The 19,655-nt window shown below is 41.6% G+C and overlaps 1 protein-coding gene across 5 annotated transcripts; it reads left to right on the forward strand.

Moving 5' to 3' along the window:
• The first annotated feature begins 825 nt into the window (after window positions 1-825).
• LOC148017563 (transcription factor E2FA-like) lies at window positions 826-19,315 on the forward strand. 5 transcript variants are annotated; one of them, XM_087662448.1, is made up of 14 exons: window positions 826-1,499; window positions 16,048-16,213; window positions 16,296-16,355; window positions 16,442-16,527; window positions 16,963-17,051; window positions 17,153-17,204; window positions 17,306-17,358; window positions 17,526-17,576; window positions 17,698-17,746; window positions 17,827-17,892; window positions 18,103-18,179; window positions 18,265-18,484; window positions 18,563-18,629; window positions 18,767-19,315. In XM_087662448.1, exons 1-14 carry the CDS (start codon window positions 1,215-1,217, stop codon window positions 18,787-18,789), a joined length of 1,344 nt encoding a protein of 447 aa, XP_087518574.1. In that variant the 5' UTR covers window positions 826-1,214; the 3' UTR covers window positions 18,790-19,315. The 5 variants fall into 5 exon arrangements, with proteins under 5 accessions (XP_087518574.1, XP_087518573.1, XP_087518572.1 ...); XM_087662447.1 differs by having other exon boundaries at window positions 828-1,452; window positions 16,022-16,213; window positions 18,760-19,300; XM_087662446.1 differs by having other exon boundaries at window positions 828-1,499; window positions 18,760-19,293.
• The last annotated feature ends 340 nt before the right edge of the window (window positions 19,316-19,655 follow it).

Raw genomic sequence — 19,655 nt, forward strand, 5'->3', positions numbered from 1 at the left:
GGCTTTAAGGGGAAGGATGATGAACGAGGAGCATATTGGTAATTTATATTTAAAAAATGTTTATTTTTCTTTGAACGTTTGGCTTTTGCTTTTCTTAAACAATGCTTAAGCATATACTTAAATTTTAAATATTTTAACATACATAAAAAATCAAACTCACAAAAATATATTAAAAATCCATTTTAATTGCATATGTCAAGATCGAAGGATTTTAGTATAAAACCTATTATTAATTTGTATAACATAGAGGGCAAGCAAACATACCATGAGCAAGGGCATGAAACACCAACAACAGAAACAAAGGAGAAGGACGACCAATGAGTAGCATATTGATAGTTTGTACATAAAAATCGTTCTCTTTATTTTTTGGCTTTAAGGAGAAGGATGACTAATGAGGAGCATATTGATAATTTATATTTTAAAAATGTTTTTTAAATTTGAAAGTTTGGCTTTTGCTTTTCTTAAACAATGCTTAGGTGGTATACTTTATTTTTTATATTTTAACATAAATAAAAAATCAAACTCATAGGAAAAAAAAAGCAAAAAATCTATTTTACTTGCGTATGTGAAGATTGAAGGATTTTATTAAAAAATCAAACTTACAAGAAAAAAAATGTAAAAAATCCATTTTAGTTGCGTATGTGAAGATTGAAGGATTTTGGTATAAAAACCTTCAAATTATAGGACCGGTCATTGCATGCGAACCCATCTTAAGAAGCAAGAAAAGAAAAAGCTTGTATCTCTCATAAAAATATTGGATATCTGATAGTTAAACAGGGGCGATAAGTTTGTGCAAGCTTCGCGCGCCGGGAAAAAGAAGAAGGAAAGGGGGAGGGCGCGCGTTCTTTCATTCAAAACATACGAGCCTCTAAATTTTTATCAGAGAACTTTATTTCCATCGTTTTCTGGCATTCTTTCTCTTTCTCTTCCTTCTGTGTATCGTTCCTCTCTCCATTCCTGACCTTTTCGCCCTTTCCCCTGCTCCCCTGAATCAGTGCCCCCCCTCCAACCCACCTCCCGTGCTCCCCAGTTCCCAGTTTTATCTATATACTATCCTTCAGGGACATCTCCTTGCCCAGCCCAAATCCCCCCAATTCGCCAATTTGCTTTTGCCCCCATTCTGACACCGCTGCCATCCCCTGTTCCGCCCAGCAGCTGTTGAAGGTGCGCCACCGATCTGTCTGGATTATGTGCGCTAGGGTTTCCACACAGCGATGGTGGATATTGCTACCACGGAGGAGGGCATTCGTTTGTGTTCGCTCCCGAGCCAGACACAATCCATCTATTCTGCACGGAAGAGGGCATCCACCAACCAAAGCCTGCAGAGCCAGTTCCCCCTTCTGAGCTCCTCCTTCAGCCCTTTCACAACCTCGAGGCCCGCGTTTGCGCCATCTGAAGATTACCACCGCTTCTTGGAGCCAGGACCCTCCCCAGATAATCTCTCCAGAAGTGGTAGTATGCATACCCATGAGACCGAGGCACTTGCCACCCAGTACCCCGTATGTTCCAAGAGATTCAGATGATTGAATTATGAATGGTAGCTCCAACAGTTGTCAATTGGTTGAAATACAAAGTTTAACATCACTGCCACTTGTGAACATAAGAGTTTGGAAGTGTACATGTAAGACAGACTGAAAAACTTGGCTATAACTGCATATAAATCGCAAGATCTCCCTTGCCAAAACAAGACTGGTGGTTTATTTGAATTGTGTCCTTCACTTTTTACATTCTCCCACATGTGAGTATCAGCATAGATGTTGATCGTTGTTGAGAGTAATATGGCAGGAAGATAAATGCATGTTGAATGTGCTGACAATTGTTTTTGGGGATCCAGTCAAGCTTAATGTGTGGTGCATTCATTTATAGAGTTACTCATTTGTTGAAAAAGTGCTGTGTGGAAGCAAGGAGACAGATCAAGATTGGTTCAGATGAAATGGCCAGATTTTAATGAACAGGAAGTTTTAAGTATACAATGTGTGAATGGAACTATATTGATTCAGATAGATATGTGGTAAGAAGTTATGTGTTTGTATAAAAGGACTCAAGTTATCTTAATTTTAATATGTATTATGGAAAGCGGGCATTCTATAGGTCTACAGATCTGCATGGGAAGAAATGAATGATCTTGAGAAGCACTTTGATGCAATTGGAGTGATCTCCATCTTGTGATGCTCATTGATGTGTTTGGTTAATGATGACACCAATGTCTTACTTTACTAAGGTGACTATTTGTGTTATGCTTTGAGGACTTATCTTCCTTGTAATGTTGACAAGGATGTTCGTGATTAGCAGCTGAATCACAATGGGCAGTCCATTGATAGTGATGCATTCACTTTTCGAAGCTTTCATTCCACAAAGTCTCATGGTGGTGATGTTAGAAGATAATAATTGGGCTGAGAGTACAATTTTTGGGGTTTCATCTTTTGACAAGTCAAATGAACTTAAGGAACCTATCCTAGTTAGTCTCTCGGAGCGGTGGTTGCAATGAAGCTTATTGTAGATATTGCAAAGACTTACATCAATAGTAAGGATGGTTTTAGAAGATGTCAATTGTGAACTTGAGACAATTATCCTAGTTAGTCTCTTTGAGTTGTTTCAAATGGAGCTTATTGTATAGTGTCAACAACTTTAACGTGATTATGTCCCTCTTGAAGTAGTAGAAGCTTTTATGAGAGAATGAACGCCTATAACTTGGTAGGTTTGGTTGTTGATAAAAGCATTCTTTTAATCACCCTTGGATATCTTTGATTCTTTTATTGACATCCTTGGACCTCCCGTTCTCTTTGTGATAGAGAGGATGTGAACACAAGAAGAGCTAATCTTGTAATAGGTGACATAGGTGGCACTAAGGTGTAGGATTGCCCTTGACTTCGAGTATAAGGAGTTTCGACCAGCCTCTATGGCACAATTATTTTTACTATTGGAATAGGAAGTTGTTTTGGTGAGAGACAACATTTCTTACTTTGATGGCAAGATGGGTTGGTAAGTTGGATGATGCACTTGTCAAAAAATGTACGAATGGGGCACATTATGTCTATTAAGCCTAATGAGACTTGAAGAGGAATGTGCTTCTTGGTGATAGATCAATTATAGATGTTATGTGGTGGAAGAAAGCAACTTCAAATATTCCTCTTCCTATGGCTAATAGGTCATAGGAGCTCAATCATTGGTACATGGTTTTGATATGATAGGGACCTAATAGCATGTGCATGATGTGGTAATCTAGAAGAGAGGGAGACATTGCCTATGGGATTGCCCTAGAGCCTAGGAGGTATGGAGGAGAGCCCTTAGGATGGTCTTTCATGGCACAACAGTGACCATGGTTTTGAGTTGGGGGGCTATAGCTTAGGTTGCTGACAGGGGCTCAACATGTGGACATGAGGATTTTTATGGGGGCTACTTCTTTCTCATTATTAGCATGTGAGCAAGATCTCTACTCCTAATTTCTCATCGGCTTAGTGGATTGAGGGATGTCAAATGGGAGCTGATTGCTAGCATCATTACTTGGTGCAATTGGACCACGAGGTAAAACATGCCATAAGCTTTCAAGATGTCTCCATTGCAAATACTTTTTGAGAATTTGGTGATGCCTTTGAGAGGAAAGATGCCTTCTTGTAAACTTGGGAATTTGAAACCTTTTTTTATACATTCTCTCAAATGCTTTGGCATTATAGCCCGCTTGATTGGTTGTTCACACCAACATTGTATGTGTGATACACTTAGCTACTCTCTAGAAGGATCATTGTACTTCGTATTTTACCTCATGGAGATCTTATTAATGGAAGCTTGTTCCTTGAGAAAATAGTAGCTTCAAGTAATATGCAAACAAGTGCATCGATGCTTTTCTAAGTTGATTTGAAAAATTGATGGTGACACATTCTATTTAGGTGGATGGAGTGGACTATCTTTAGTGCTTTCTAAATCTTCAATGGGATGGCATACAAACTAATGAGGAAATACTTGACTCTTCTCTTGTGGCTATTCTCTAGCCCCCCATTTTGAGTGGAGAGAGAGCATGGGAGGTCATTCAAAGGGTGCTTTATATTAATACAAGTTGAGATGGGAAGAATGGATGAAGTCTTGTTCTATAATGCTCCACAAATTACCTATAGAAAAAATAGCCAACATGTCTTTGAAACATTTTTAGGACATGCCAATCCATTATCGTCCTAACCTCCTTAAGTTCCTTATTTAACTTTGTTGAGAGTCTAGTTCCAACTTTGTATTTGGGCAGTGCCTAGTCCAAGCACACATTTGGCCACTTCTCATCCACAACCATTTAATGTCAAACTACTTGGTTAGGTCAGGTGGTTTGTCTTTTACAAGCTATTTGTTGCCATTTTGTGGACATACTTCAATACTTATTCAATATTTTGCATGCTTGGGGTCCATAGTTTGAGCCATTTGTCACTCATTGACATTGTTGCATGCTTCGTTCTCTCCCATGTTATTTACCTTCCTTTGTATCTTGATATGAGAGCATGGATTCTATCCTCTTCATGAAGTTTTAGAAGCTGTTTTTGCAAGGTGTTTGTGGCAGTGCTATTTGGATCTTCCTCAAATAGAAGGCCTCGCACTTGTTTGTATTTGCTGATGCTAGGTGCAGTAGTGTTGAGTGCTTCCCTCAAGTTGGGTGATTGTTTATGGGAGCAGGAGGCTGTGTTTGCTGCTGATTTCAGAGCTGCACTCATTATTTCAGATTTTCCAATGAAATTGCACCAATCCAACATGTTTGAAGTGGTGTATCTACAGTTTGAGGTAGCGGACAGTTGCTTTTTTGCAGTTAGCAGGTAATATTATTCTTTTCCTGTTTTGTGCAGTTTCCTAATAATCTTCCGCACTCTTTTTGCTGTCCAACCCTCCCAGCCTCCATACATGTTCAAAATCTGCATTGCAGCCAGCAGATGGCTGCACTTTTGCAGTCTACAGCAGCAACCAACTCTACTAGTGCCAAATATCATCATATATAGCTTCTCATCATCATCCAAGTTGGGTATGATAGTCCTAGCAATTGGTGTAAAGAAATGCTCTACTATAGAAAACACAAAACAATCATATGAGGAACTCATAGATTGATAAAGGACACATTTAGGGTTAGGGTAATGTAGAGATAATGAACACAATGAATAATGAAGAATGAATATTGAATAGTATAGAATGCTTGATGCAGCAAACACACTATGCAATGAAGAATGGTGACATGTGAACTTCAATATTTGGAGGACTAGGGTAGAGAGTATGAGTTGGAGAGTGCATCGTACTTTGATAGATTCCGAAATGTGGCAAGGCAGCCTTTGAAGTTGTTTGGCAATAGCAAACACAACAAAGTGGAGTTGGTGGACGGGTAGAGAAGAGAGAGAAAACAACAAATGTAGTAGTTGATGATGACATGGTAGTTGGTAATGGACAATAGGCAAAACCTTACAGGTTGATGATGTGGCAAGTTGGGCGGCAGCAATAAATAGTAAATATAAGTTGCTTGGACATGTGGTAGGTTGGTTGGCAATTGTAGACCCCTAACACAGTAGTTTGTTGCATATGCGGTAGTTGGTGAGAATAGGGATGATGGTTGGCAGCAATCAACCGCTCAACAACAATCACTTCGGGGTTGAAAATAGGAACAATCTATAGTAGAAGGTTGGATAGCAAGTGCCAGTTGATCAAGAACAATGGTGGACAACTCTGGTTGAGATCTCCTTCATGAATGGGGTGTGGACAGCAAAGCTTTAGAACTTGCAAATTGTAGAAATGAGATTAAGGCTGGATGGAGGGCAACATGCCTATTTATAGCAAGTTTGGGCTCTCTCGATCAGGGTTTGTGCTTATGGGACATATACACTCTAGGAATGCATTTTTAAAAATAAAAGGTTTAATTCATTAATTGAGTTTTGGGGCAATTTTAATAAAGCTAATGCATTTTTAGCTCAACAATTGGATATCATTATGTTAGATATGATCAATGCCCCACCCTCATTAGGTACTACCAATGATCCATGGTGCTCAAAGTTGTAAGGCCCCCATTATGAGGAGAAGCCAAGTGTGAGCCCGGACATTGGTGGAGTCCTGACTTGTATATCAGATGAGGTCTATGTGACCGGATGGCAAAAAGGTGACCATTGTGGGTCTAATCTTTGGGTTAGACAGAGTGGTTAAGCTGGTAGCAACTCGAGGCACATTGCATTGAGTTGCGTAGTAAGGGAGTTAAAAGGGGCCCCTATTGTGGGGTCCGGGGGCCGCGGAAGCGGCCCCTGGCTGGGGGGTCCCAGGGGGGCCAGCGGCCTCCCTGGCGGGGGTCCGGGGGCAGCGCCCCCGGCCCGATGGTAAAGGGAATATTCCCTGGAATATTCCCTGGCCGACTAGTGGAGGCTCATATGGTAGGTCGGTCAGCAAGCCGACCTAACGACCTTCGCGGGCTATAAAAGCTAAACCCCTTCGCAGCCATCTTACACTCATCTTTCACCCAGTCAGAGTTGTTGTTCCAGCTAGCCTTAAGCTCTTCGCCTATCTTCTGTCTAGATCGCCATCTAAGCTTCACTCAGTGGAAGCGCACGGGTGGACAGAGCCATCTTTGTATCAGTTGTTTGGAGTTAAAGAATTTTACTGATTCTCCTCTTATCTGTTGTGTACTCTCTATCTCTTTCTCAGATTCTGTTCGCTGCGCCTTGTAATATTTTACATGGTATCAGAGCCCAGGGGGCTCTAGAGATCGGAGAGAGTGCAAGAGGCAAAGGCTTCAACAGCAAAGAGAAACGATGTCGACTCCGGGAAGCAGTTCTGGCGCATCAGGAAGCGGTGCAGGAGGTGGTGCTGCTGTACCGGCTATTCAAACACTGAGGATTCGTCAACCAACCTTCAGCGAAGGCAAGTTAGATGGTACAAACTACACCTTGTGGAAGTTCAAAATTACTACTATCCTTGATTCTTATGAGCTTCTGGAGACTGTGCTGGGGACTGACGCAGAACCACAGCCTACCCCCGACCCATCAAATCCTAGTGTGATGATTCCTCCGAATGCAGATCTTCTACGAGCTTGGAAACGAAGGAATGCAGATGCATTGTGTGCCTTAGTTACAAGCTGTTCTGACAGTGTTTTGACTCTGATTCAGCATACAACCAAAGCGTCAGAGGCTTGGAATGTACTAAGGAGTCAGTATGAAACACGAAACCAAACAAGGATTCAAAACTTGGAGAATCAACTAGCAGCGGAGAAGTTTGCTGAAGGAGAGACGGTTGAAGCATTCATCACTCGGATTAAGAATCTGCGCGACCAGATGGCTGGCGCTGGGATACAAAAGACTAGCGAAGAGCTAGCTCGGAGGTGTCTTCGGATTTGTCCACAAAAGTTTGATGGACTAGTAACTGCCCTTAATACTCAGGTGAGACCTCAAGCTTTGACTTTTGAGGAGTTTTGTGCATTATTAATGGAGGAGGAGTTGAGGCTGAAAGCCCGAGAAGGAAGCAACAATGGAGATGCTGCATTCTCTGCCAATGCAAAAGGCAAAGGTGTTTCCTCCACCAAAAATGATGGTGACAAAAAGAAGAAGGGCGGCAAGAAGAAGTTTCAAGGAGAGTGCTTCTACTGTAAGAAGAAAGGACATGCAATTGCAGATTGTCGTGTCAAGAAGGCAGATGAAAAGAATGGTACCCTTAAAAGTAAAGGGAAAGAGACAGCTAATACGGCTGAAGCAGAGTTGGAATTATTCATGGCGACCATTGAGGAAGTGTGCTCCTCGGCGCAAGAAGAATCTACCACTGACTCTTGGGTGTTGGATAGTGGGGCCTCCCGTCACATGACCAACAAGAAAGGTCTATACAGTTCTATGCAGCCTCTACAAGAATCCATCACTGTGACGGTTGGAAATGATGCTAAATGCCCTGCTGCGGGCACAGGTACTATTTCTTTTGTTGCTGCAAATGGTGAAGTCAAAAAGCTTTCAAATGTGTTGTATGTTCCCGAAATCAGAAGAAATCTCTTATCAGTTGCTGCCATAACTGATCTTGGTCATGAAGTAAGGTTCAAGAAGACAGGTGCAGAAATTATTGATAGTGCTGGCACAATTGTTGGCAAAGGAGAAAGGAGGAACAACCTGTATGAGCTAAGTGCTCTTACAGCCACCGCTGGAGTGGGCACAAGTAAGCTTTGGCATGAAAGGTTTGGACACATCGGATTTGCAGTATTGAAGGAGATGCAAAAGCAAGGTATGGTTGCTCACCTACCTACAATAACTGAATTGAAGGAACCATGTGAAGCTTGTATGATGGGCAAGCAACAGAGAAAGGCATTTCCACAAGAAAGCAAGAATAGAGCACATGCTCCTCTAGAGTTGGTGCATGCTGACTTGTGTGGTAAGATGCCTACACAGGCCTTGGGGGGATCTTCTTATTTTATGTTGATTGTCGACGACTACAGTAGGAAGATGTGGGTGTACTTCCTTCGTGATAAGGCTCAAGCTTTTGGTAAGTTTAAAGAATGGCTAATACTTGTTGAGAATGAAACAGGGAAAAGTGTGAAGAAATTTAGAACAGATGGTGGTGGTGAGTTCAACTCAAAGGAGTTTGAAGGCTTTTGCAAGAGCAAAGGGATCAAGCGTCAATTGACGACGCCTCACACACCTCAGCAGAATGGTGTTGTGGAACGCAGGAATCGTACCATTGTGGAGATGGCAAGATGCATGCTAAAGGGCAAGGGATTGCCTAACCATTTTTGGGCTGAAGCTGTTAATACTGCAGTCTACATTCTAAATCGGAGCTACACAAAGGCTCTCAAGGGAAAAACACCTCATGAGGCTTACACTGGTAAGAAACCATCTGTTTCACATTTCAGAATTTTTGAATGTGAATGTTATGCACATGTTCCAGATGAGAAGAGAAACAAGTTACAACCAAAAAGCAGAAAATGTATCTTCTTGGGTTATAGTGATGAGCAGAAGGCTTACAAGTTATATGACCAAGAGGCAAAGAAGATCATCGCGAGCCGTGATGTGGTGTTCAAGGAGGAGCCGCATACAGTGGAGGAGGAGAAGGCAAGGTCTTCCACTTTATCATCAAGCGAAGAAGTAGTCCACTATGAACCTGTCCCGAGAGCTATCCCTATCCTTAAGGAGGAGGAAGCATCATCTTCAGATGATGAGGAAAAAGTTCACCAACCTGACATCACCCCACCGGAAAAGCCATTGCCGCGCTGGGTGAAGCAGCTCTATGACCACAATAATCCTATGCCTGCATCTGTTGAGGAGAAGGCAGACGGACCAAGGAGGTCTCAGAGAATAGAGGAGCAAAGGAGGGCTTCTGCTCACATAGTCAACATGGCCTTGATGGTTGAGATTATGAGAGAAGTAAAGGAGCCAACTGACTTAGAAGAAGCACTTGCAGATCCATCATGGAAGGCTGCTATGCAGGCGGAGTATGACAGCATAATGAAGAATGACACTTGGGTGCTAGTGGATCGGCCAGCAAAGCGGAAGATTATTGGCACCAAGTGGATCTGGAAGGTAAAGTACAAGGCTGATGGTACCTTAGAAAAGTACAAAGCTAGACTGGTTGCCCAAGGATTTTCACAAGTTGAAGGGTTTGATTTTCAAGAGTCATTTGCCCCAACTGCCAGAATGACCACTATTCGCACGGTACTTGCAGTGGCTGCCCACAAGAAGTGGCCAGTGTACCAAATGGATGTTAAGTCAGCGTTCTTAAATGGTGACCTCAAGGAGGAGGTGTACGTGGCTCAGCCACCAGGGTTTGAGGCCCCCCATTCTGAGAACAAAGTGTGTAAACTGAAGAAGGCATTGTATGGGCTGAAACAAGCCCCCAGAGCATGGTACCAGCGGATAGATAGGTTCTTTTTAAACCTAAACTTCAAAAGATGTGCCTCAGATGCTAACTTGTATGTTTACAGGGATGGTAAAAAGTCAGTAGTGATTGTCCTATATGTGGACGACCTTCTTATTACAGGTGACTATGAAGATATGATCAACCAAACTCGAAAGGCTTTGAGTTCTGAGTTTGAAATGACAGACTTGGGCTTGCTGCACTATTGTTTGGGGATTGAAGTTTGGCAAGAGCCAGGAAAGATCTTCATCTCTCAGAAGAAGTATGCATGGGAGATCTTGAAGGCATTTGGCATGACCGAGTGCAAGGAGATAGCTACACCTATGGAGGTGAATGCAAAGTTATCCGTCGAGGATACATCAGCATTAGCAGACATTGGGAGGTATAGGAGGTTGGTCGGCAGTCTGATCTACTTATGTAACACCAGACCAGATATCAGTTTTGCTGTTGGTGTTTTGAGCAGGTTCTCAAACAAACCTCATGAGAGTCATTGGAAGGCTGGGATGCGGGTGCTCAGATACTTGAAGAAAACTCTTGACTATGGTATCACATACAGTTTCGGAACTTCTCTTGTGGGGAACTGTGACTCAGATTGGGCAGGAGACATTGATTCCAGGAAGTCAGTTTCTGGTTATTGTTTCTCTTTGGGTTCAGGAATTTTCTCTTGGATTAGTAAGAAGCAACCAACAGTGGCATTGTCTTCTACCGAAGCAGAGTACAAGGCAGCTTGTTTTGCTGCATGTGAGGCCGTATGGTTGAGAAGGATTCTATGGCATATGGGAGTGCAGGATGAAGAACCAACTGTGCTGAGATGTGACAATCAGAGTTGCATCGCCATTGCCAAAAATCCAGTGTTTCATGCACGCACCAAACATATAGAGATCCAGTATCACTATGTGCGTGATTTGATGGAGGATGGGATAGTGGAATTGATCTACTGTCCAACAGAGGAGAATGGAGCAGATATCTTCACCAAAGCACTTACGAAGGATCTGCTTCAAGTTCATCTTCAGAGACTCGGCATTGGGCCGAGGAGATAGTTCACCTATGGGTGGACATTGAGGGGGGGTGTTAGATATGATCAATGCCCCACCCTCATTAGGTACTACCAATGATCCATGGTGCTCAAAGTTGTAAGGCCCCCATTATGAGGAGAAGCCAAGTGTGAGCCCGGACATTGGTGGAGTCCTGACTTGTATATCAGATGAGGTCTATGTGACCGGATGGCAAAAAGGTGACCATTGTGGGTCTAATCTTTGGGTTAGACAGAGTGGTTAAGCTGGTAGCAACTCGAGGCACATTGCATTGAGTTGCGTAGTAAGGGAGTTAAAAGGGGCCCCTATTGTGGGGTCCGGGGGCCGCGGAAGCGGCCCCTGGCTGGGGGGTCCCAGGGGGGCCAGCGGCCCCCCTGGCGGGGGTCCGGGGGCAGCGCCCCCGGCCCGATGGTAAAGGGAATATTCCCTGGAATATTCCCTGGCCGACTAGTGGAGGCTCATATGGTAGGTCGGTCAGCAGGCCGACCTAACGACCTTCGCGGGCTATAAAAGCTAAACCCCTTCGCAGCCATCTTACACTCATCTTTCACCCAGTCAGAGTTGTTGTTCCAGCTAGCCTTAAGCTCTTCGCCTATCTTCTGTCTAGATCGCCATCTAAGCTTCACTCAGTGGAAGCGCACGGGTGGACAGAGCCATCTTTGTATCAGTTGTTTGGAGTTAAAGAATTTTACTGATTCTCCTCTTATCTGTTGTGTACTCTCTATCTCTTTCTCAGATTCTGTTCGCTGCGCCTTGTAATATTTTACACATTATACCACAATGGTGGCAACATAGGTAGTTACATTTTTGTAAGTATTACACAATGCAATTATTAGTGGATTAGTAAGTTCATGTGCTAAGTTTGTGCATGTTCTAATGGGTTGGGCATTTTATATTATTTGTAATAAGGTGTGTCTATTTTTTAGGTGCTTGATCTATGGTCACCTGGCATCATTTATGTTGATTGATTATGAGGTCTCATTAATGTTGATCGATCATAAACTCGATCATAGTTTTGGTCTATTTATAGGTTGGTGGCTCTCTCTTTCTTGTTCTCAAATCATACAATCTATGTATATTGATTCATTCTTTGCTTTAATTATTATTGAAACTCTTGAAATTGCTTTGAGTTTGTAGCCTTGGTATTCATCTATTCCTCAAAATCCTTGGTCTTAGTTCATTTTCTTTGTATCTGTGTCTCCTTGTGGCTCTTACGGATTTTGCTATAGATGCTCAACATGTAGACTTTGTTTACTCATCTAAAAGTGTTCTCTTAGAGTATTTAGATTTAGGTTTTGTCGAGGATGTTGGCTCTAGGTACTTTGGATGTTTCAGCTTTAGAGAGGGGTGACACAAAAGAAGAAATCCTAGTCCTAGTATTATAGCATGAAGGTACATCTACAAAATGATTGTAGGACATTAGTAACTTTGTAGTAGGAGTGGCCAAAGATGAAGGGTGATGGCTCTATTGATGAGTCCTTATCATCTACAAGTCGAGGTTTAGGCTTTAGGCATGTGGCCCTAGCATTGGTTGTAGGGACCTTCCTTTTAGCTTGGTAGGAAGAGTGATGTAGGTCATCCCTCATAGCTGTATGGTGCTAGAGAGGGAGTGTGAGAGAGTGTTGAGGTGGGTTGCTCAAGCCTCATGTATACTTTTATATTGTTGCATTGATTGAATATGGCAAGTAGAAATCTTGGAGTTGGGATTGCCATCCAAGTTTACGATGAATCGTTTGACAGAGAAAGGGATTGGCTCCTAGTTTAAGTTCACATGAGAGGGCACTTTGGTGATTTGGCCATAGGAGGAGAATCCATGGTCGTTTGTGTATTACAACATAAGTGATAGGATGGTCATGTGTGCTACTTCAGAGACATTGTTGATAGCCATAGAGAGTTGCTATGATTATTCTCTATTTTCAAGAGTTGGTACGATTGACATGGATATTAAGTTCTTTTTGAGACACCTTGGTGGTGGTGGCCGGTGCACCCATTGCTAAGGTATCCATGGTTCTATTCATTGTTCTATGTGCAATGATGAGTTCTTATCATCGTATATTGTTTCCACTAGTTCACCTATGATTTGAGAGAGGGTGTTAGCAGATTAGTTAGTTTATGTGTGAGTCTATGCACGTTTCAATGGGTTGGGTGTTTTATTTTATTTGTGATATGGTTTGTCTATTTTTTGGGTGTTTGATTTATGGTCGCTTGGCATCATTTATGTTGGTCAATTGCATTAATGAGACCTCATTAATGTTGATTGGCGTGATCACAATATTTATAGGTTGGTGACTCTTCTCTTCTAGTTATTCATTCAGCATACATCTAAAATTGTTTTGTTGGAGAGGGAGCTTGTGCTAGTGCCCACATAGCTAGAATATATGGTGTTTTTGTAATGTTTCATTGGTGGTATATCTATTTCATTTTCTTGAGCATCTCTATTCTTTTGAGTTTTTTATGTAGTGTTTCTCTTTTCTTTGCATTGTTTCTCGTTTCCATCGTTGCATCCACTTTTGATAGTAGCAAAAAAATTTGGAGCAAGGAATAGAGAGTATGTAACAAATCAAAGAAATATGAAAATTTGTTCAATTGCAAACAAATTGATACAAAGATGACTTTGTCCATGTGTGCACTTTCACTATGAAGCTAAGATGGCAAATTACACAGATTTTAGTTGGAAGAACTATGATTGGATGAAAGATAGATAAATATCATTTTGAAGGGATTTTCCTTTTACAACTAACAAAGGTGGTCAAGTTGACCTAATTGATATACCTATTAAACTTTGCTAGTTGACCAATGAATATTCTAGGAAATATTTTTTAAACTTCAAGGTGTTACCCTTGAACCTTTGCCAAGTTAGTCCCCTTGGACTCTTAGCTAGGGCTCCTCTTGTTGAGAAACTTCTTTTGTGTATCAACTTCAGTTAGGGTTTTGTATTGACAGCCCCAAAAAGGGTTGGTGTCCTCATTCTAGGCACTTTATTAGTGGGTGCTCACTTAGTGGTGTGCCATCCTAGACCCTTGAGACCTATAAATATGCCATCTCTCCACTCATTCGTACACCATTATCCACACTCTTCGTGACTTCTTCAGTCCTCTCTAGGTGGAGGGATGTCGAAGAAAACACTTGATGAATGTGAACAGCAGTGAAGGGAGCAAAACACAGTCCTCCGTAGCTGAATGACAATGAAGAGTAACCTCTAGGGGCTGCAGCAGCCAAAGCACAGCTGTTTGCTGAAGGAAAATACCTTCAACAACACAATTGCAGCTGTCTACTGATGAAGGTTTCCAAGTACATGCAGCTTCTGTAAATGTAGGGTAAACCTGTCAAGCTGAGGTGGTGGCAGCCTGCACAGGATAGATGACAGCTGCAGAAGATAGGCGACTATTTTGGAATTTGGACGATTGCAGCTGCTGATGGTTACCAGCCTCTTGAAGGGGAAGAAACAACAAAATGCAGGTGGGCAGCATTTCGTTTGGATTCGGTAGGGTGGCGGCAGCTAGCTATCATGGGTGACAGCTCTGACAGTGTCCAAGGTAGGTGGCAGCAGCAGCTCCAATATGATAGCGTCTGCTAGGTGCTAGAGAGGGAAGAGGAACAACTCAATGTGGAGGGAGAGTGGCTGGGAGTAAATAGTCTGAATGAGTGTATGTTGGATGACCACTCCCTTTTACAAGGCATTTTTGGGCATTTGTCGTACCATGTGCAAATAAAGCCTTTTTAACATAAATAGTGCTTTATGGGGCTGTTTTCTAGGAGCAAAAATTAGGCATTAATGCATGACAATTTAATGTTAATGGAAGCCTTGATTTTGGTGGCCCAACACATTATAGTGACAATGCGTCTATGCACATGAGCTGGAAGAAAAAAGAGAAAGTGTACAATTTTGTGAGAGAGGCATGTAAGCAAGTTTGACTTGCAACTCTAGAGAATTCACAGTGCGGAGCCCTAGAAGAGGCTGGGATACTATGATGTATGCCTACTCTCTAGGTTGGCTCACTTGTGTATATATCCCCTAAGAAACCTTGTGACTGACAAAGCTTGCTCACCTCAAGCTTGTAGTTATGGCATTCTTTTGTTTGTTGTATATGGCAGGGATTTCATTTACTAGTGCAACCTCGGAAGCACATTGTGACATTCAAAAGCCTACTTTGGAATCAATCTCAGGATTCTGTATCTCAAGCATGACATGTGCATTAATTGGCCTTTTTGAGTAGGTAGAGCAGTTTGGGATGTGGTCAACAGGGCCAAGCAAGAGGTTTTAGACAGTTTTCACATGTTGTCATGAATGTTGTCAAGACACAGCATTAAGGTCACTTGTGCAATGGGAGAATTGTTGAGAATCAGCAATCACACTCACTAAAACAGCCTCTTTGTATGGAGCTTCAGAGTCAAGGATATGCAGGCTAACCTATCCTATATGCACAATGGTGCTTACTGCAGTTTCCTACTTTCCTATAAAGCATTGTACTTGCTTCCTTTTCTTAATGCAATGATAGTACTCTTTTCTTTTCAGTGAAGTGTCAATGTCATTGTCCACATACACAAGATTGTGTTTATGAGTCCAAGTCTCAATCTTGGAACCTAATTCACTTGTGTAACAAACAGTGTCTTTGTCTTCTCCATCATGAGTCCCCACTTCTCCTTTCATCCACCAAACTCACTGCCATGCTCTAGATCCCGCATTTCTCACAAGAATTGTGATCCTGGTTGAGTTTATTCAGTCACTGCAGGTGTCTCTGTCTTGACTCTTTGTATTTGTATTAACTGGCCTATTTGAGCAGGGTACAGCAGTTGGCATGTGGTCAACAGGGCCAAGCAAGAGGTTTTAGACAGTTTTCACATGTTGTCAAGACACAGCAGTAAGGTCACTTGTGCAACGGGAGGATTGTGATTCTGGTCGAGTTTATTCAGTCACTGCAGGTGTCTGTGTCTTTATAGTTGTATTCTGTTCGAAAAGCTTGATATTTGCTCCATTTTCTGTTGTTTTTACAGCATATTTGTATTTATGCCATTTTGTGTTTACATTTTCATTTGTTTTGCACCATTTTGGGGAATTTGTATTTGGGGTACCTTTTTTCATACTAGTCCGATTTTATGTCCTCATTACAACTTGAGTGTTCATTCCCAATGTATTGAGCGAGGTGCTTTTATATTTGAAGCAAGCATCAAGTGGATGTATGATCAGGATATGGAGTCTAATGGATGGCTCTGTGATCGAGGATTCCCTAACACTGACACTTGTGGAAGCCCCGTGACTACTCCAGCATCAAGACCAGTTGGAAAAAAGGTCAATCGGGCTAGATCTAGCAGACATTCAAACATGGGGCCTCAGACACCGGGAACAAATATAGGTATACCTCAATGTTAAATTCTATGCTGCTGAGAATATCTTATAATGTTTCCAACATGTCAAAACTGAGGGATAATTTGCAGGATCGCCTTTAAGCAAGGTCCGAACTCCTGCAAGCTCATGCCGCTATGATAGTTCTCTTGGTAATTACAAATTTGAAGGCATTTGAGTTTTTCTGTAATAATTATTCTTGTGAAGTATTTAACTGAGGGCTGCCTGTCATTATCAGGTCTACTCACAAAGAAGTTCATCAATTTGCTTAAGCAGGCAGAAGATGGGGTTCTTGATTTGAACAAAGCTGCTGATACACTACGTGTAGGTTGGCTCTTCTTTAAATGTTGCAGTTTTTGTTCAATGTTGTTTGGCTTGAAGTTGGCCTTTTAACCAAGGAATTGAAGGCACAGCAATACAATTATGTTTTGTAGCAATTCTCTCTCTCTCTCTCTCTCTCTCTTTCTCTCTCTCTCGGAGCACATATGAATCGTACCCAGCCTATGTACCATTTTGTACCTACTTAATTAGTTTATCATAGCATTAGATGGTAGCTTTACTGGGACCTGGGAAGTTTCCCAGACATTTTGTATGTAACGTTTTGGTCTCATAGGCCAATTTGGCCTTTCGTAGACATTAATATAACTTTCTTTCTTTCTTTCTCTCTCTCTCTCTCTCTCTCTCTCTCTCTCTCTCTCTCGTTCACATGCCTGTGTTTAATGTTTCTCCTATATTTGCTCTCATTATTCCCAAATGTAGGTACAAAAGCGGAGGATATATGACATCACTAATGTGCTTGAAGGTATAGGATTGATAGAGAAGAAGTTGAAGAACAGAATTCGCTGGAAGTAAGCAGTAAGATGTGCATATTTCTGTACATTTTGTCTGAGAAAACTTTATGCAAATGCTGAACTAAGAAAGGACCAATATCTTTCTGTTTATGATATAGAGTTCTTGATGGTGCAAATTCAATGGAAGCAAATGAGGCGGGCTTCTTACAGGTCTACCATTCATCATTTTTAAGGATGTTTACTTGCTTTATGTACATCAAGTCTATGATGTTGTAGTTGACTTTATGGTTGAATGGCTTGGTAATATGCAGGCAGAGCTAGAAAAAATGCGTCTAGAGGAGAGAAGGCTTGATAATTGCATCAGGTAATTGGCTTAATAGGAAAGATGAGTTGGCGTTACTCATTTGATCAGGCTATGGTCATGGCTATGTTTGTCCACTTTCTTTACCCTGAGAATAAAGAGAGTCCTACTGTCACTACTACTGGAACATCTGGGAAATGGCAATAAGATGCATGATCAAATTGGTGCAGGGAAGCTCGGGAAAGGCTTCGAGCTATTAGTGAAGATGAAAACAACAAGCAGTATCCTTTTACAAATGTCTACAAATTAGGATAGTCATTTCAGAGCTGCAAGTTTTGCTTTTAAGTGCTGCTAAAAGTATTTTCTGAGCGTGGTTGGAACTTGATCAAACTCTCAATAAAGATGGTTATATGTTACTGAAGAAGACATCAAAAGTCTGCCCTGCTTTCAGGTGATGGTAGATTGAACTTCCAAAAGTTTACTTAACTAGGAATTTGTCATGTAATTAATGTATTTGTTTTATGGCTCCAGAATGAAACTTTGATAGCAATCAAAGCACCTCATGGTACCACATTAGAGGTCCCTGACCCTGATGAGGTAAATCAGTCTATTTTGAATTTCACACTGCAATGCATCAAAAAAGGTGCTCAAAATCAGCAGGCAATCAAAAATAGGCAGCACATCAAATGCCCAAAGTCGTCTATTATGGATTCTGTACTGCATATATTGAAATAGGTGTTTAGAGTTAGCATTCTTTATGTTGATGATGGTGGCAAAGCAGTTGATATGTCCTCTCTTCCACTCCAGGCTGCTGAGTATCCTCAAAGGCACTATCAAATACTTCTGCAGAGTGCTATGGGCCCAATTGATGTGTATCTTGTAAGGTGTGGCCTGTTTCGAGACTTGTTTTGCTAGATCTTTCCTTTTGACTGTGCAGGCTTTGCTTATGCTTTTTACTGCTGATTATAGCCGATTTGAAGAAAAATTCGACGAGCTGAATGCAGCTGAAGCTCCTCAAGCAGTATGCAGACCTGTGGGGGGTTCTTGTGATGCATTACCAGCACTGCCAGAGATGGTTGTTACAAATCATATGGAAAATGAGCTGATAGATGGACATCCACTAAGCCGTGACTTTACTAGTCCGCAGGATGTCGGAGGCATTATGAAGATTGTTCCAGCAGATGTCAATGTAGGCAGTATTATAGGTCTCCATGAGCACTCATTCTTTATTTCTGTAACTGTCTTGATTCCTGGTAGGTTTGTGCAGGGTGATGCGGATTACTGGCTTCTCTCTGAAGAGGGTGTCGGTTTAACTGACATGTGGAAAACTGATTGTATCCTTGAATGTCCTTTATACCCTACATAGGTGCATCTTAGAAATTTTAAATATCATGCTACTGGTACGTCTCTTGTAATCTCTTTAGTTCTAACTTTGCTGGATTGAAAGGCCTTGACATAATTCAGCTCCTAGTTTTCTGTGGGATGAAGAATTGAAGCTTAGTGGAGCTGATTTTTGTCTTAAAGATGAAGAGTCACAACAGCAATCACCTGGTGCTGATGGCACTGGCAGATGCTAAAAATAGTGCACCTGTGCTGGATAGAATGTGTGCTGCAACTCCATACTTTGGGGTTCCATTGTAAAATAGTCATCCCTATTGTAGATCTTGGGCTCGTGCTTAAAATTTGCTTGAGCCCCATACTACTAACATTTTTTTACCGTTGCAATAAGGCCTTCCACAAAGATGACCCTGAAGATTGCCAGTAGATCTTATTGAAGCACTTGATCAGTGTGATGAAAATGCCGTAGGGACACTTAGTGAAGAAAGGTCATGTAAAATATCTATCACAGCAGTTATCAAAATTCTTATGAGGCTGATCATCACAGTGCTACTCTTCTTAAAATGGCCTACGTATCTCAAAAGAAGTTAGTGGTGCTGAAGTATATTATACATGATTATGGATTGGGCTTTTTAATCTCTGCATTCGAAGCTTTTCCCAATGAGATGCCGTGAGTTGGTCTGAAGGCATTACCTGTAGATAATTAATTTAAAACATTATAAGGGCTAAAAAGGGATTCATAAAGACACATTGAGTTTTAGGGTTTTCCTTTAAAAGAAATCAAAATGCAAAGCGTTTTTTGGATCAACCCCTTGCTTGTTAGCAGAGTATTTGTCAGCTCATGTGTGAGTCTGAGCTTGATCTGAGTTGGGGCATTTTTATTAGGTATTTTAGGTATTTTTCTGGTGTGGCATTTTATGCCATTGGGGCATTTTATGCACCAGTCGGCCAGCATTAAATGCTGTCCGACCAGCATTATTGCTCCCCACTTTTTCAGCCTATTTATACTTAGTGGCTCCTCC

Source organism: Lygodium microphyllum, chromosome 22, assembly GCF_053477565.2.
Source record: "Lygodium microphyllum isolate KBCC chromosome 22, Lygodium_microphyllum_v1.1.10, whole genome shotgun sequence".
NCBI classification, from domain to species: Eukaryota; Viridiplantae; Streptophyta; class Polypodiopsida; order Schizaeales; family Lygodiaceae; genus Lygodium; species Lygodium microphyllum.

Coding starts and splice junctions, on each gene's coding strand:
- LOC148017563 (XM_087662446.1), top strand. CDS start 1,215: ATGGTGGATATTGCTACCACGGAGGAGGGCATTCGTTTGTGTTCGCTC. Junction 1,500..16,047: donor CACTTGCCACCCAGTACCCC/GTATGTTCCAAG, acceptor ATGTATGATCAG/GATATGGAGTCTAATGGATG. Junction 17,893..18,102: donor AGGTCCCTGACCCTGATGAG/GTAAATCAGTCT, acceptor CTTCCACTCCAG/GCTGCTGAGTATCCTCAAAG.